This window comes from Vidua chalybeata, chromosome 2, assembly GCF_026979565.1.
Source record: "Vidua chalybeata isolate OUT-0048 chromosome 2, bVidCha1 merged haplotype, whole genome shotgun sequence".
Classification (NCBI taxonomy): Eukaryota; Metazoa; Chordata; class Aves; order Passeriformes; family Viduidae; genus Vidua; species Vidua chalybeata.
Window position 1 is genome coordinate 29,572,763 of NC_071531.1, and position 13,483 is coordinate 29,586,245.

A 13,483-nucleotide genomic window follows, 5' to 3' on the forward strand; every position below is an offset into this window, starting at 1 on the left:
TTGCATTGTGCATCACTTGTGCATTTTGGGGTTTATTCCTCTCTCCTTTTCAGTACTATTGTTTCTATCATCATAATTTAAAGTATTATATTTATATTAATATTATTGTATTAGTAGTACTAGCAGAAGTAGTAGTAGTAGTAGTAGCAGTAGTATATCTCTCAGCACTGCTATCTTCATCATCGTCATCATTTTTTAAAATTATTAAACTGTTGTTATATCAAACCACAAGTTTTTCTTTTTTCCGATTCTCCTCCATATCCCACTGGGGGCAGAGTGGAGGAGTGAGCAATTGGCTGTTTGGCACTCAGTTGCTGACTGGGGTTAAACCACAGTACCCATTTATTCAATTTCCTGTGACACCATATTTCAACTTATTTAGTAGTTTTCTTGCTAAATGTTAAAAATAACTCAAAGTGATGACTAGACTCCCTTTGATTACACAGGGGTGAGAGGGAGAGAGCATGGACAAGCAGGCAGCATTCTGACACAGTTATCTCAAAGAGTAATCTCAAGGACTGAAAGTACAAAGCATGCAGTCACTTCAAGATTTGCAGGGCGTGTATCTTCCTTCTGTGAATCCATGTGAACTGAAGAACTCACAAAACTCCATTGAAACCTCATTGAAAATTAGCAGAGCATTCTATGGGGCACTTCACTTTTCATTTTGCAACATTCCACATAATTTCTATGCTTTCCTATCTTAATTTATCTGATCTCTTCTGATTTTATCCAAACATTCACAGTTTTCCTTCTGGAAACATCATTCAGCAAAAAGAAGCCCTTGCTGCTCTGGCTTGCTATTGGTTCTCTAGAGCCTGTACATGTGGGTTTTGCTCACAGAAGCCCCCACTGAAGAAAAGGGTGAAGGACAACTGCTTAAATGCTACATTCAGCCTTTTTTTGTCCTTTTATATTTGACTTTGAACATGTTTTTCTATTCTTCTAGCTAAAAACTCATGGTTTTAGTCTCTCTCTTCCCCAGACCTTGTGCAGGATGCAGATTGGGTACTTCCTGCTGGACAGCATGTGCTTAAAGTTCTCTGATTATTCATCCTTGGAGCTCTTCCATCCTCTTTCACAGTCCTGGTTCTGCAGTGTATGAACCACACAGAAAAATACATTCCCAGTCCATATGTTGAGGAGAGCTTGGTCCTTAAGGAGTCCATAAGAGCTCTCATCCATTCTGACTCCAGTTACATCAGGATCATCCCATGTTCTGTTAACACCCCATGCTCTCAAATCCATGCCTGCTGAACATCCTGGAAGTCAGAATGTCTCTGATCCCTGCCAGCTGTTCACCTGGAAGCCCTACTGAAAAGAGAACTCTGGAACTGAACCTTGACCCTTTTTGTAGCTGTTGTATTTACTCACTTTCTGCTGTCCCACAGTTCTGTGTCCTTCATCAGAAGAGAGAGTTGGAGCAGAGAGCTTTAGCAGAGCCTTTAGCAGAGCTTTGCAGGACAATGATGACTTTCAATTCTATGGTTATATGCTACATACTATGTAGAAACTGTCACATAAGCAACAAGGTATAGAATAAGTGGAGCTCAAACTATCCAGAAGGAATCACAAAAGCTCTGCAGGTAACAAGGTAGTGACAATGCCTATATGGAAAGGTCAGTCATCAGCCTTAGGAGGAATTTTTTGTCTACAGGAGACTGCACAGATTTTCTTAGACAAACAGATATAGTAAGTATGCCTTTTCTATCTCCCTGCCAGTGTCTCTATGAAAACGGAAATTAGAAAGTCAGGTCAACACTGCTGCCTGAAGCCATCAGTTCCTGCAATCCCTCTCTGTCACTTGCAGGAAAAATCTATAGCTCTTGGGATGCCAAATCATACTGGGTAAAGCAAGATGGCTTGTTCTGCCTTTTCTTTGTTTTGCAGCCAATTGCTGGAGACTCCAGCAACAGTTTCAGTGCTGCAGGCATTCTACTTTTCTGATTTTTGCTAAACAAAATACTGCTAGATGATCACTTGTGCTTTTGTTCCTGTTGTTCCACAACACAGCACTGTATAGCAGTCTCACAGCCTTGCAAAAGATGCTTTCCTGTTTTGAAACAATTTTCTGTGAGCCAGCTGGGTCAAAATAATGACCAGTAGTGACCAGTTTGTAGCTCTGCTTTTCTGCAAACTGTTCAAATACAGCAACCATCAAACTGAAGCTTGTTAAGAAGTTATATAGCAGATATGAAGCATATAATTAAACTAAAAATGGAATGCACAGCCACAATTAATCGATAGTTCAAGATTAAATCTCATAAACTATCAAATAAAACTCACATAAAGAGGATTTGGAGCTGTGAGTAAAAACAGTTTCCATTGCAAAGTGCTCTGTGGTGAGGACATAAGGTTTCATTTGCAAAACAAGAAGCGCATCGAAGATATCTGAGTCCATCATCAACCTCTCCTCGAGATAGAGACAACCCACAGGATGCTGAATTTTGGTTAACCAAGTAGGTCAAAAAAGCAACACAAGTGGGAGATTTTACAGAACATTTTGAGTTTCAAGAGATAGAGATCTTATGTCCCTTCAAACTGAAAAGGGAAATAGAAACGATAACCCCATGAGGTGGTTCAGACACTACCATCATTCTGTGCTGTCTATTCCCAAGAGGATGGGATGCTTTTCCTCCTGCAAATGGCTTCTGTAATGCATCATCCTATAAGGTAATCATATTACAGAAATGAGACCACATAAGCCACTGGGAAAAAAAAAAAAAGTTTTGTTGAAACAGAAATTATTTTGTGTAACATGGCAACTGAGAGCACATTATAGCCCTAAGCATTTGAAGTTTTCTGAGCAATGTGAGCTGACTCTTTTGGGGAAAGCCACAGCTTCTGAAAATTATTTTAAACCTACATTCTAACCATGTTCGTCTTCCCCCTGCTTCCCATTATCATTTTGTATTGGTTTTTTGAAGATACCCAATAGTTTAACTTGCCTCTAGTGCTGAGGTCTCAGTACTCTAGAACTAGCTCCAGTTACAGGCCTCAGCCAGGCTAATAACCTCTTTAGGGAGGCACCTCAGTACATGGTAAGGACCCCTCATCTCGTTTCCTATGCAAAATAAACCTCACTTTGAGGGCTGAAGTGATACTCTTCCTTTACTCAAATTCGCTCTAGAAGTATGTAGAAACTCAGAATTAAAGGAGATGACACAGCACAAGCCTCCTTTGAGTCTAGAGGCTGGAAATGTTAGTTAATTAAGAGTTCAAGTAGCTGGCCAAACTGTGGTTCTTATACTGTATGAAGTAGTTCCCACTTTCACCCTTAGACTGAATAACTTGATGGAGACTGAGCACCAGGATAAAAAGTTTTAATTGCTTGTGAGATTAAACTCATGTTGGTAATATCAGGGGATTGTTCTGTGCATTTTAATAACACAGCTGCAAAGTTATGCTATATTGACAATTTAAACATTGTAAGGAGTATATAATAAAAGGAAAACAGAGAGTTAATCTGAGCTAACAGGAGGTGACCTATGTGAGAGCTAATCAGATCTGCAGGTCTGGACTATTATGGTGCGCAGCTTGGAGTTTAAAATGATGCAGTTAATGTTAGATTTTTCCAATTACATGGTTTGTGCAACACCTATGGGCCTATCCACCATCTCTAAAAAACTAAATCTTCTGCTCCTTTACTCACTAGGGTGCTGCTTCTAATTTTAGAAAGATGAGTTGAGTCATGTCATTGGGTTTTCACTGGCCGGATGTACAAAAACCCCATTAACAGATTCCATGTGTTAGGAGCAATGATCTAAGCAAAGGACCTGGCCAGCAGCTGTCATTACTTGGAGGAGACAGCTTTACTCCAGAACATATCATGGGTATATCTGGTATAATTCTCACTGTTCTTGTATTTATCAGTTGTTCATAACTCAGTATGGTGAACTATTGCTAATCTGCCTTTCCCCATTCACAGATAACAAAATTAATTTAATCCAACTAGCTGTATATTCCTGTTATAATGCCTTCAGTGATGAGAAATCACTGGAGAATATAAATTCAACTGTGTATCTATATTTACACCTTGCAGATCTCATCCTAAATTTGTGGTGTGGAAGAGAAATCTACTGTCTTCCACCATCTTAGAAAGATGAATTGAGTCGTGTCATTTGGTTTTCACTGGCTGGATGTACAAAAACCCCATTAAAAACCCCCACTCTGGTTTAGCTCCTAGCCAAGATCCAGAGGACATCCTGTCAGCTTAAAAACACTCACAAAAATGTCAAATGTCTGACTAACATTACCTAATCCAAAGATTGCTTTGTCACAAGCAGAGCAGGAGCCACATCTTTGCTTCATTGTTTCTTTCATGCATGAAAGGCATAACTTTTAGCAAATAATAGTGATCTGTGGCAGGTCTTTTAAAATAAATTAATGGCCAAATTCATAACAAAAGTCCTTTCATTAATATCCTGTGAACAATCTTCTGCAATTAGATAGTGAAGAACAGGGGCAGCATGAAGTCCCATTTTTGTGGCTCCTAAAAATTATTGCTGTGTTTGGGGAGGAGCCAAAAACATAAGAGAAAGCACTGTCTGGATGATAATCCCTTCATTATGCTTCATCATTTACTACTTGTATCCTTTAGGGAGTCCAAACAGGAAACTAAGTAAGCAGCGTCCCTAAGGAGCCCCAGAAGGTGTCAGAACATTATGTTTTGATGACCAGGAAGCTGCACATTGTGTTGTCTAAATCCCATTCTCTTATTTTTCCACTAAATACCTGAGTTAGAGCCTGGTTCAGGCACAGACTTATTAATATTTCATGTCCATTTTAAACCTTTTCATATTCACCTCCACTGCACTGCCTTCCCACTTTTTGTTCATATGTACAAATAAGGCATTATCTGATCTCATGCTGCTTCTGTATTAGTTTGTATTAAAAATAATTATTTTTTTTCCAGAAGGCACTGGAAAAAAAATATACTCCCTACATTTGCTCTGCATAGTAACTTATGGGTTCACAAAATAAAAGCATTTAAAATTTGCCACTTGTTAGAGGCAATGTGACAGAAGAACAGACATATAAGGCCAAATTTAGAGGCCATACAACCCTTGAGACAATCTCTTGTCTCACACTATGGCCAGCTGCAGGTACTTGTAAAAACAGCAGTTGAGCAAGGCTAATGAGGGTTTTGTCTGTGTTTGTTATACTTTCCTATTTTCCAGTAATAACATTTCAGGCATCCCATCAGCAAACGGTCATGTCCCTATTCAGTAGCTACAAATTAACTTTCCCTTCATAGCTCTCTCTAGTCTCTATTTAAACTTCTTATCTTTCTTGCCCTCACATCCCATGGAAATGACTTGCACATTAATCATTCAACACTAGCCACACACTATGATTAAAAAGGAATGCTGCTGCTTTTTCTTCATCTGCCACTCAGTAATAGCTGAGCAGCCTTCACTCTGATTATGTGAGAAACCATGAACACCTCTTCTCTTGCTCACTTTCTCCATCACCATTCGTGACTCAGAGGATCCTCTTTGCATTTCCAAGCTGAAGAGCCTTCTGGCAAAGCCATCCCACACCAGCAATCATCTGTGACACCCTCCTCTGTGCTGTATTTTGTTAGTGGTTGGAGGACTAGGATTATGTGTTCTTTCCAAGGCACTGATGTGCTTGCTTTGGTGCAGCCACTTATTCTATGTACCTAAACCTACACTGAGTCTGGACCCTTTTAGTGCCATTCTCCGTTCCTTTCCTAACTACACCAGAAAGTCCATCTGACAGACTGCTGCTCATCCCTGAGCTGTTGCTTTCAGAGAACTAGTCACAGGGATATCCATGTGAGAACATAGCTAATGAAGAGCAAGCTGTTTGGACATTGATTACTGTCTTTCCAGGTACAGCTAATACTGGTTTTCCACAGGATTTCTATTTTTCTACATGAAATTTAAGCCTCTTATTTTATCAGACAGTTCTGCGAGAAGATTTAATAAGACCCTTTCACAGCCCTTACAGTATGTTTTAATGTATTTGAGTAGCCTATGTGATTCTGAAGTACATGCAAAGTCTGTCACTCGCCTTTTTGAGAAAAACAAACTTTAAGTACCAGCACAGAGGTCAGTAGGATCCCAGCATCAGTGACCTGAATCTGCCTAAGGCAGTATGAAATACCATCATTTTTTACTTAATAGCACTCAAATAAAATTGCAGTCTAAAATACCCCTAACAGTGAGTGAGAATGCAGATAATGCTCCCTTCTCTCCCTTGTAGATTGGGAAGGAGAAGGAGAAGGAGAAGGAGAAGAACAAGAACAAGAACAAGAACAAGAACAAGAACAAGAACAAGAACAAGAACAAGAACAAGAACAAGAACAAGAACAAGAACAAGAACAAGGAGGAGGAAGGAAAAGAGGGAGGAGAGAGGAGGAGAAGGATTGATGCTTTCTCATGTGAATTGCATTAATCTTGCAGCTGATTCATATAAATGAGCTGGGTTTGATGTTGCAAAAAACTCCAGTTTCTCACACTGTGCCACTCTGAAGCTGTTCCTGGGCTGTGCCAGTGATGAGCAAGATATTTCAGTCTATGAATGAGGAGACGAAGTGAGTTGTGAAAATACTGTTCTTTCTTCTTGTCTTATCAGTAGAGACTGAGAGGAAATCCAAAAAGATCTCTGGCAAGCCACATGCTCCAATAGTGTCTTGAATTTGAATATGAATGGGAAGTGCAACTACCAGAGTATTATCAAAATTAGTTCAAAAAGCCTGTGGAATCTCATCACTCTAAAATCTAAAGGATTTATGAGGAATCAAAAAAAAATCCTTTTGGAGAAGAGATCAAAGCAATGGATATTTCTTTTCTTAGCACATTGGTTTGAAGAATAATTCTTTCTAAGTTTTTCAGCAGAAACCTAAATAACATCCTAGTTCCTGAAAAAAAGCCAAAATTGCAAGGATGAGAAAGATTCAATCTCATGCTTCACTCACTTTGGGACAAAGAATTCATCCTGGCTCTCTCATCTCCCGGAAAAAAAAAAAAATTCACAGAAATTACTTTGGCCAAAATTAATTAATTTTTAAGATAAGTTTAGGTTTCAATAAATGAGTATTTTCCAGTAACTAAAGTTTTAATCAAGAAAACTGTTCTCAGTGACAGAAAACTTTCTATTTTGTTTTATGAGGTTGTGTGATTAAGTAAATTCCTGTTTCTTTTTTATTTTTACTTTAATTTGAGCCCAACTGTACCAACTCACTCATTGCACTACACACATAGCAAAAACGTATCCTAACTGCTTAAGCACTGAGACCAGCTGCTTCTGTCTTTTGCAGAGCATGCTAAAACTGAAAGGCCCTCTCTGTGTTTTTATAAGTTATTTCACTTCTTCCAATATTATTTGGATTACTGGGACCTTAAATGAGCCACAACTAAACCAAAGCTCTGTCTGGCAGTACATAAGCCCATGTCATGGCAAGTAAAGCCTACTTGGTGCAGTAATCACTTTTCCTCAAGGAAAAAAGTTTTTATTCTCTTGCTTAGCTTCAGTCTTCATGTAGTAGGAACTTAACAGTTAAATATTTCAAGGGGTTGGAAGCTTCCAAGCTCACATTTGTAAGAGTACAAGTCAAGTGAAATCTTACTTTTCTGCAGTTGTATTGTCACATATCTCATTCTCAAAATGTGCCAACAGGGCAATTCTCACTGTGCATGCAGGATAGGAGCTTTGATGTTAGTGGAAGCCCTGCCCTTAATCTGAGTGAGAAGAGGATTGTACCTCACTGTATGCTTCAAGTATCACTCATCCCTTTAAACCACATGCTCCATTCAGGTTCATTGCAGCATCTACTCCTGTGTCATGCCAGTGACTGGGAGCAAGCTGTGCTCTCTGGGAGCCAACTGCGTGTGCTAATCATTGAAACAGACCTTTAAACCCCTACTATGCAAGAACTGCATCAGCACGCTGTTTCCAGCATGAGTCCTATTTGTTCTGAGCCCTTTGAGCAAGAGTTTCAGGCAAATGGATTAACTGGAAAAGACATCTGCAAGGCTCCCTTATCTCTCTGAGAAGCAGTCATTTAAAGGAAGAGCTGTCACATGTCACAACCAAATGCTCTTAAGGAAAATCTCCCACCCTTTCCCCCAAAGCGTTACTTGCTTTTTTACTTCACTTTTGAAAGCCAGTCTCATTGCCCATCTTCTCTTTGCACAGGAAAGTGCTATGTATCCCAGTGACGTATGCTGTCGGGATCTGTGATATTTAGATGCTCCTGAGATTGTAGAACCTCTCTGTCTTTCAGCCCCACTGCCAAAACAGGAGTCGTAATTCTCTGTGCTGGTTTTCAAGGTTGTTTATTTCTTCTTATCTAAAATATTTTCTCTCTGACCTGCTGCAGGTCTGTCTTGCAGGACAGCTTTTTCTGCTTACAGATCTGATCTGCTTCTGAATAAACTTATTGGAGAGGATTGGTTACTTACAGGGTGATGTTGATGGAAAAATGGAAAAAATTGAGTTTTAAGTAAGTTTGAAGAGGCACAGATATATGCATATCTGTATAAAGGCAAATCAGTTTCTCTTTTGCTTCATATTCCATGAAGTACAGAAGACAGCCCTGATCCTGCTTGGGATACTAATAGAGCAGAAATAATGAGCAACTGCCGACTAGACTGCTTGACTGCAATTACTCATGTATTATATTTTGAGCAAACTGCAGCCCATAATAACAATCCACAACTGCCTTTGGGAATCTCTGTCTCAGCTGGAAACGTGTGCACAGTCTCTGCTGAAAATGTTTCCACTTATTTTCAGGAAGCTGCAGCTCTCACTCCTTACACTGAATGTTTTTCCTGACCTAACTCTTATAAGGCCCTTTCACTTCTGGGTTCAAGTTATCCACTGAGCTCATATACCCACTGAGCCCTTAGTCTGAAGAGGAGCAGCACTGAAGATAGGACAGTGCTAAGAAAAAAAAAATGCTAAGGGTAAATCAAACAAATATGAGTACCTATACTCTGATCATGCTGCTGCCAACCTGTCTGCCTTTTCTCCAGGCATTGCATCTTTCCAGAATCACAGTTTTGGGCATAAGTTTATAAACTTTCAGAATCATAGGCTGTCTCAAGTTGGAAGGAAACCATAAGGATCACTGAGTACAACTCCTTGCTCCTTCCAGGACTATCTAAACCTGAATCATAGAACTAAGCATATGGACACTAAATTCTGTTTTGCTTTTGGACAGGGCTGGTTTTGTTCTGCCTGCCTGACCACATCTAGCACAGTTTGCTCTCACAGGTACTTAAATTAGGTAGTACTACCAAAGCTGTCAGGGTGGTATGTCCCTGTCTCAGCACCTTCAAAAATCATGCAGCTTCTTCAAAGCAGCATCCTAAGAGCCTTCTGAGCTGTGTTGGGAAGGGATATGTGCTTGAATGATAGGCACATTTTGGTCACCAGCAACTGGCAGACTAGGTATGAACTGAAAGGACAGCTGTGTGTAATTAGGAATACAGGCAAGCTGTACAAAATGAAGAAAGAGCCAATTAATCTCAGGCCTAACACTTAGTTTTTAGCCAAATTATTACTGAACAATCTCTCTGAGTGATATCACATGTCACCGTTCTATTTTTTGAAGAGAAAACTTGATGAAAACTCTAGGATCTTCCCCAGCACACTTCACTGCCATCTGTATTGCTAAATTAAAAGCTGCTCTGTGCTCTCAGACCTTGTTTTTTTCCGTGGCTGCTGGTGAGGACAGCTTCACAACACAGTTGCCAATAACTGCAAATTTCACCCAGCCTTTGACTAATCCTTACAGGAATTTCAGCCCAGTGTAACACAACATGGATGGTTGCCAACTTTGGCTGGGTGCCAAGCCACGTACTCTGAGCTGGCAAATTTATGGTATATTCAGCAAGGATGTACAGGTAAAATGTGTGTGGAATGGGAGCAGGTTTTGCTCTTTGTGGAGGATCCATCTCCTTGTAGAGGCTTCTTGCAGTCTCCCAGTCCAGTGGGCCAATTGCCACATTTAGGCAGGAGCTCATGGTTTGTACCATCTGCAGCTTTAAAACCACAGGCCAACCTCCATCACTTGACCCTCTTGGAAGCATGGAGGCAAGGCAAGGAAAATATCTTCCTTATCATATTATAATTGTTTTTATCCTTAGAATATAAATTGAGTTGCTTCCACCTGATCGTCAACTTTGGCATGTAAAAATCACATAAACCAATCAAATGTGGAAGAAAAAAAAGTGAGGGTAATAATTTTGTTAAAGGAATTTGCTTTACAATTAATTTTATTCAGCAACAATCTGACTAGCAATTATATTTTTTTATGGTGAATAACCATTAGAAAGCTGCACAGTGGCTATGACCTTGTAGTTCTGAGCTATACATTTCAGATCTACTTTTTGGAAGACATTTTTATTTCCTTTTTAATTTCTTCCAAGGTGTATCAGTGTTTTACAGTACCTGCCACTGAAAATGCAAATGTGCTTATTTGAAACTGGTTACAAAACTACCAGAGGACAATCAGAACCCTAATTCAATAGAAAAGCCTTGAGCAACTTTCACAGGCTGCATGATCAATATGAGTGTCAATGTGAATAACCCGACCTGTTTGTTAACTAACCGCTGACGTCCAAATTCCTGCAGCCAAAATAGCTGCTTATAAATCACCCAGAAATCAAACAGTGAAGTAAAGAAACTGCAGTGTTTCCCTGGTTAAAACAAATAACATAGGTCAGAAGCTTAGAAAGAAAGAAAGAAAATGCTGAATAAAGGTCTTTAGGTTCTTTTGGAAATGCAAAATCACAAAGTTAGTTATAGAGCTATACTGTTATTTGATCTGTGGATCTGAAATGTATGTTTATGCAAAAGGTGTATTTGTGTCCACAGACTTAGAAAGGTAGCATGAGGAAGAGGTGTTAAGGTGAATTTTGCATCCCGTTATTCATAAATGTCACTTAAGGCTTCCAGAGAAAACCTCTCGGATTTTATGGCATACTGATCTCAAACACCTCTCTGAAGCTCAGCCTCAGAAAATGAAAAGCAGACCTGGTATTTCTGTCAAGAGGTTAAACTACATCTCTTTCTCAAGAGAAGCAAAGGGAAAATTTGGTCCACTGGAAGGCACTCAGCTCTCACTTGCAGATTGAGTCTGGTTTTTGCTCACTTAAATTTTTCTGATTAAGGAATGTTTTCAGCTTGCTCCAGGAAAAGGTCTGATAGAAAATGAAAATTTTCTCTGCTTCAGTGCACACAAAGAAAAGGTTGACTCTGAAGTAGTCCATAAAACTCTGATAAAGCTGTTTGAACTACAGAGAGAAGCCTGACCTGACACGTTAAACCGATGCATGTGTACATTTCTGCTTGCATGAAGGGGGAGTGACTCCATAAACCCTTGCACAGGACCCTGAATGTAAAAGCTGGGATGTAGCTTGAAAGGATGTCACAAGGGCATCTAATCTATGCTTTTGTCATGAAGTACAGCTGGTAGAGCTGTAATATTCAGATAGGTATTTAACATACTCCTAGAGATTTCTTAGTGCCCCTGTCATGGTTTAAATAGCACCTGGCAACTCAGTCCCACACAGCCACTCACTTCCCCAACCCCATTGGGACGCAGAAGAAAATTGGAAGAGTCAAAGTGAGAAAACTTGTGGGCTGAGATAAAGACAGTTAAACAGGTAAAAGCAGAACAAGAAATTCATTCCCCACTTCCACTGGCAGAGACATGTCCAGTAATCTGCAGGAAAACCAGGCTACTTCATAGGTAATGGTGACTTGGGAAGACAAATGCCATCATCCCAAACATGTCCACCACTTCCTTCTTCTTTCACCAGCTTTATATGTTGAGTATGATGCCATGTGGTATGGGATATCTCTCTGGTCAGCAAGAGTCAGCTGTCCTGGCTATGTCCCCTCCCAGCTCCTTGTGTATCTCCAGTCTCCCCCTTCTTGGGGTGTGATGAGGGGCAGAAAAGGCCTTGATGCTGTGTAAGCAATAGCTAAAACATCCCTGTATTCACAGCACTGTTGTTCTCACAAATCCAAAGCACAACCCCACTAGCACAGCCCCATACTAGTTACTATGAAGAAAATTAACTCCATCCCAGCCAAAACAGCACACAATCTCCCCATCATAGTCTACTTCTGCCCTTAAACTAGAAAACCTTGCTGTAGAGTTTCCCTAATGCAGTACATAAATATTTATTTTGCCATGCAAAACTGAAGCGATTACTCCTTGTCTTAATCCAATCGACATGGAAAATTACTTCTTGCTACCTTCTTGCCATTTTGGAAGTCTGGTATCATTTAAGCAATATTCCCTTAGTCTTTTCTTATATAAACAAACTCAGCTGTTTAAATTTGTTCCAAATAAATAATATTTTCCAAAAATCTTCTTCCTGGATATCTATTCTGGATTGTCTCCAATTTATTTGCATCTTTCTCAAAATGTGATTTTGAAACTCAATGAATTTTCAGTGCCAGACAAGGTCTTCCCAATAAGGATAGAGTTGAATAAGTACCTCTCATGCTATACAAACTAGAACCCTGCTACTATATGCAATACAAATTGGTTTTGTTGCAACTACTTTGCATTATTTGCCAACTCCATTTCTGAGTGATTTTGTTTTCCATATGCCTGGCAGAGCTGCTATTGCCTAATCAGTTCCCTAATGACACTAAATTTTTTCCTGGTATTTTCTTTCTTGGATTTATAGTCACATACCATCACTCCAACATACCAAGCCCACTTTGACCTTTGTGGTTTGTCTCCAGTGCTTCCACCCTTCCCCACTACCATTTGAAGTATAAATTCATTTATCTATTCCTTAGTCCATCACATACATGGTTAACCTAAAATACTGGATTTGGTAAAGTCAAGACATTTACAGGGATTAAATTTGCAACATTGCCTTGAAATATCCCTCATTTCACAGAAATCCATTGTTGACTCCTCCATGAGCAGAATTTGCTGTCTGAGCATCAGCTTTTACATTCCCATCATTTTCATCATGTTTTTCAAGCTTACTTATGGCATTCCTCAAAACCCTTACTAAATCTGAGATAATAAATTACTGCCCCCTCTTTAAGCTCTTATCCTGCAAAAGAGGAAACAGAACTGAAAAGGCATGTTTTGCTCTTGTCAAATGAACCTTGTTTTTAATCAGCTTTTTATCTCCTACTTGTGTTCTTGTTCCATAGGTACAAATGCCTTCTAAAGATATCCTCCTACCTCTCTGACTTAATTCAATTCAGCACTTCCTTCCTTTATTTAGAACACTATTGTTTTGTAGTCTCCTGTAACTCACATTACTATGTGACTTCTGTCTGAATTTAATTTCAAAGAGATCTAATTACTGTCACTTATCTGTTAACTTCCTCTGCCTCTGCAATAAGAAGTTGCCACTAACACATTCCAAGAACTTGCTGAATCACTTATGTCCTCTTTTGTTTCTTTCCCAACAGATATTTGAATAGTTCAGGTCTCCAGTTCTGGCAAATCCTTAACTCTGTCTTGACC

At 39.5% G+C, this 13,483-nt stretch overlaps 1 protein-coding gene across 1 annotated transcript; it reads left to right on the forward strand.

Annotated features, from left to right (window-relative positions):
* The first annotated feature begins 1,593 nt into the window (after window positions 1–1,593).
* Window positions 1,594–7,051, forward strand: LOC128784609 (uncharacterized protein DDB_G0291143-like). Its single transcript, XM_053936383.1, has 2 exons — window positions 1,594–1,692; window positions 6,232–7,051. The coding sequence occupies exons 1-2, from the start codon at window positions 1,612–1,614 to the stop codon at window positions 6,421–6,423; spliced, it is 273 nt and encodes a 90-aa protein (XP_053792358.1). The 5' UTR covers window positions 1,594–1,611; the 3' UTR covers window positions 6,424–7,051.
* Window positions 7,052–13,483: the final 6,432 nt, after the last annotated feature.

Bases quoted from the DNA above. Each gene is read 5' to 3' on its own strand.
- LOC128784609 (XM_053936383.1), top strand. From the start codon at position 1,612: ATGGAAAGGTCAGTCATCAGCCTTAGGAGGAATTTTTTGTCTACAGGA. The intron at 1,693-6,231 runs GTAAGTATGCCT...TCTCCCTTGTAG, and splicing joins TTCTTAGACAAACAGATATA to ATTGGGAAGGAGAAGGAGAA.